The 4252-nt window shown below is 44.8% G+C and overlaps 1 protein-coding gene across 1 annotated transcript in view; it reads right to left on the reverse strand.

The window, feature by feature from the left end:
• Nucleotides 1-2259: 2259 nt before the first annotated feature.
• LOC117540964 (forkhead box protein K2-like) overlaps nt 2260-4252 on the reverse strand; it is a 20003-nt gene continuing 18010 nt past the window's right edge. The window contains 1 exon segment of the mRNA XM_034207956.1: nt 2260-3432. Within this exon segment, the coding sequence (XP_034063847.1) occupies nt 3227-3432 (206 nt within the window). The 3' untranslated portion in view covers nt 2260-3226.

A 4252-nucleotide genomic window follows, 5' to 3' on the forward strand; every position in this document is an offset into this window, starting at 1 on the left:
CTATCAACTCGATCGCTCAAGCCAGCCGTTTCCTATCTAGTTAGGTGCGCGTTCACATGAAAGGGGTGGTATCTGGAGCATTCGACCAATCACAGACATGGAGAAGCGTACTGACAGCGCAGCGTCATACTTCCTGAATGAAAAGTCAACTATAATATTAGACATATGAAGAAGTTAAACTTTAAACATCCATGACTTAAACACTTGATCCAGGATCAAAGCCACATAGCTGCACCTGCAAGGTGAATACAGCTGGTAACAGAACAAGTGTTTGAATGCATACATTAACAGGTTTATGATATCACTCCCCCGTCTAAGACACGATCTGACTTTCATTACATTTGACTCCAGTGTTTCGTCAACTTAATGTGTTGCTTAAAATAATACTTCTGCATACAGTATGTGACACTGTGAGTGTTGCACGGCCAGATACGGCTCAGCTGACTCAGATAAGGAAATATATCTTTGATCCTGGATAAAGTGTTTAAGTCATGGATGTTTAAAGTTTAACTTCTTCATATTTGTCTAATATTATAGTTGACTTTTCATTCAGGAAGTATGACGCTGCGCTGTCAGTGCGCTTCTCCATGTTTGTGATTGGTCAAGTGTTGCTAACCCCGCCCCTTTCATGTGAATGTGCACTCGGCGGACAGAGGAACCCTGGCTTGAGTTAACGAGTTGATAACCAGCATCGTAGGAGCGCTTAGCGAGAGCGCGTTTATTTTGGATTAGGTCAACCGGGTAACTCAAACATATCCAGGGTCAGTTGAACCGGCTTCGTAGTACAGGCCTCTGGTCCCTCTGGTGTCCTCTAAACTGCTTCAGCAAGCTGAGGCCACACACACGTTCATCTGCTGCTCTTCAGGGACTCAGCAGGGCTTTGTCCAAGTGTCGCCATAAACCGGAGGCAGATTGGATCTACCACAAGGACACTTGTCAGAAGTGGAACTATGTAAATGAATAATAGAATATTACCTTTTTTTATTTGTCATGTTGATGACAGCATCTTTGTTGATTCAGTGTAAGAACACTGAGTTGCTTCCTGCATCAGATTGTCCATCATCCATGTGGCTCTGCTGAACACAGCAGGAGGCCGCACAAACTGAAACGCCAACTTGTGTCTGACACTCAGAATGATTGTAAAACCTGCATTTAAATTGGTGAATAAATGTAAAATCTGCTTTACAGTTAAACATCTTGGGCTGCTTCATGCCTTTGATACAAGTGTAGTGTGCCTGTTGAACTGAAACTGAACAATTTGACTGCTCATTCAATGTTTAGCGCACCACGAATATTTTGAAGGTTTTCCAACAGAAATGGATTATTTGTGTTTGCTACAGCAATATACCTGTTCTGTCAATCACTGGTTCTCCTTTGAGAAATGAAAATCAGAATTGAAATTCACGTTTGGTTCCTTTATAGTTCCCCCTAGCATAAGACACCAAAAAACCCACATTAGATAAAAACCCCCCATCTTACTCACAGACATGAACACACCAGAGGACAGCTAGAAACATGACTGGGCATTCCTGACATTTCACCAAAGACCAAAACTATTAGTTTTTTTTTTTATATACATGAATTTTGACTTAAAAAAACCTTTTTTTTTTTCAATTGGATTGTAAAAAACAAGATATCTAAGCTGTTTTTTGTAACCCCAGGTACGAATGGAATATTTGATTTTTTACAATTGTTCCACTGTGAGGTCAGAACTGAAGTTATTTGCGTCACACTTTGGTTTGCCCTTATGAAAAAGGGAGCCTCCTTACGGATTGTGTACATTTGAATGGTGTAATGGCTTCCAGGCTCTATACTGTATGTATAAATAAGTGACATCTATTCAGAGTGAAATATGGATGCACTGATCTCATACACTGGCTTAGTCTCGGCCCCCTGATCAGTGTCTGCCATGACAGTAGGCGCTAAACACACTTTCAGTGTGTGTGTGGCCTCATGTTCTGTGTGCATGGATACACAGCCCTGTGTTGGATCAGTAACAGCAGATAGCCTGAGCTGTGTGTGTAAGACAGCATGTATAACACCAGGTCGTATTACACATAGGAATAAAACCAGATTACCTCTGGAAGCTGGTAATAGACGTAGGAACCGTTAGACGTATAAACTCCAGTTCTGGACAGAACTGAGCTCAGCTGGTAAACGTCTGATCATCTTTCTTCATTCTCAGAGAAAACAATTGGTCATACAGACAAACTGGCAGTACGTATCAGTGAAGGCTTTTACTCAAAGAAATACAAACTGGGAGGTTATGTGTTTTTAAATACATTTATAAAAAAAGCATTTACCCACTGAAGCAGAATGAACACCCATCACTTTTTTCCTTGTGTAACATAGATCTGAAGAGACTGTTTCATAGCCTGAAGAGAATCAAAGAATCAAGCTTCAAAACAAAAGGTACCACAGCCCATGATGAGGGAAGGATGAAAGAGGGTCAGGTGCAGCACTGGTCAGGATCATTAGTGTAGATTCAGTCTAACTCTTCTCAGTTCCATATTCAGATGATCTGATCAAGAACATTGTCTCTAGATCAGAACATGCAAGCTTGATGAAGCATATGGTCAAATACGTACGGGTACATACTTCTTATCTCAGGATATTTGTAAAATATGAAAAGTCTGTAGATGTACAGTGATGAAAGGAATTTAATTTGCATGAATGAGCAGAAAAAAAACATCCACTCCATAGATAGTGTTTTCTTTAAAAGGGAGACTACATTCATTGCACTGAACAAAGAGTCCACATACATAACAACGTTTTGATGTGTAAAGTCCTTATAGAGCCCACTTATAGCTTTTCATGATCTTATTTATTACTAGACAGTATCTGTGCCCGGGGAGATACACTGGTGCAACGGAATACTGCATATCTACTCACAACTGGGGAGGGAGGTCCACATGGGGCTTCCTGCCTCCCCTCACAGTGAAGCTGTAGCAGCGGTAGCTCTTCACACGGCCACGTCGCTTTTGATCTGGAAATCTGGATATCTTTTTGCCATCTGGCTCAGCTTCAGGGATTCAGTAATCAGCAACTCCTTCATTCCATTTTCAAATGTGGTCTTCAGTTTTTGCATCGTGTTTAAATATATAGGAGAGGTTGAACATTCTGTAGTCCTGCAGGTGTTTTCCACTCTTCTGTTTTTTTGCATCTGGAGTAGATGATGGAGGGTGGGGGGTTACAGGAGAGAGGGGTTCAGGATGCAGAGGGGGGGCTACTTGTCACTAAACTGTTCACTGACCACGCCCTCTCTGGCTCTGCCCGTGGTGCCGTTGTTGTAAGTGGCTGCTGCCCCCCCCTCCTCTTTTTTCGCCCTCTTTGTTTGGGTGGTGTCTTGAAGTTCGCTGTTCTGCCTCTTGGTGGGGAGGGACGTAGAGACGGAGGCGTGGGCCGCCAGGAGGTGGAGGGGGTTTGCAACGGCTGGAAGAGAGAAGAAGAAGAAGAAGGGGTAAACGACAGGTTAAGCCCCCCTCTCACAGCTCACAGTTGTTAAAGCTATGACCTCACATTTCTGGTTTTATGATATACTGCTTGAGCTACAGCTCCTTGAGCCAAGGACAGGGAAGACAGAAGACAGAGGGAGAGGACAGAGAAGACAGAAGACAGAGGGAGAGGACAGAGAAGACAGAGGGAGAGGACAGGGAAGACAGAGGGAGAGGACAGAGAAGACAGAGGGAGAGGACAGAGAAGACAGAGGGAGAGGACAGAGAAGGGAGAGGGAGAGGACAGAGAAGACAGAAGACAGAGGGAGAGGACAGAGAAGACAGAGGGAGAGGGAGAGGACAGAGAAGAGACAGAGGGAGAGGACAGAGAAGACAGAGGGAGAGGACAGAGAAGGGAGAGGGAGAGGACAGGGAAGACAGCGGGAGAGGACAGAGAAGACAGCGGGAGAGGACAAGGAAGACAGAAGACAGAGGGAGAGGACAGGTGAGGGAGAGGACAGGGAAGGGAGAGGGAGAGGGAGAGGACAGGGAAGACAGAGGCAGAGGGAGAGGACAGAGGGGAGGGAGAGGACAGGGAAGGGAGAGGGAGAGGGAGAGGACAGAGAAGACAGAAGACAGAGGGAGAGGACAGAGAAGACAGAGGGAGAGGACAGAGAAGACAGAGGGAGAGGACAGAGAAGACAGAAGACAGAGGGAGAGGACAGAGAAGACAGGGAAGACTAGGGTTGGGTACCGAGAACCGGTTCCGGTTCGGAACCGGTTCCAACATTTCGATTCCAACGGCCATTTAGAATGTG

The sequence above is a fragment of the Gymnodraco acuticeps genome, unplaced genomic scaffold (assembly GCF_902827175.1).
Source record: "Gymnodraco acuticeps unplaced genomic scaffold, fGymAcu1.1, whole genome shotgun sequence".
NCBI lineage: Eukaryota > Metazoa > Chordata > Actinopteri > Perciformes > Bathydraconidae > Gymnodraco > Gymnodraco acuticeps.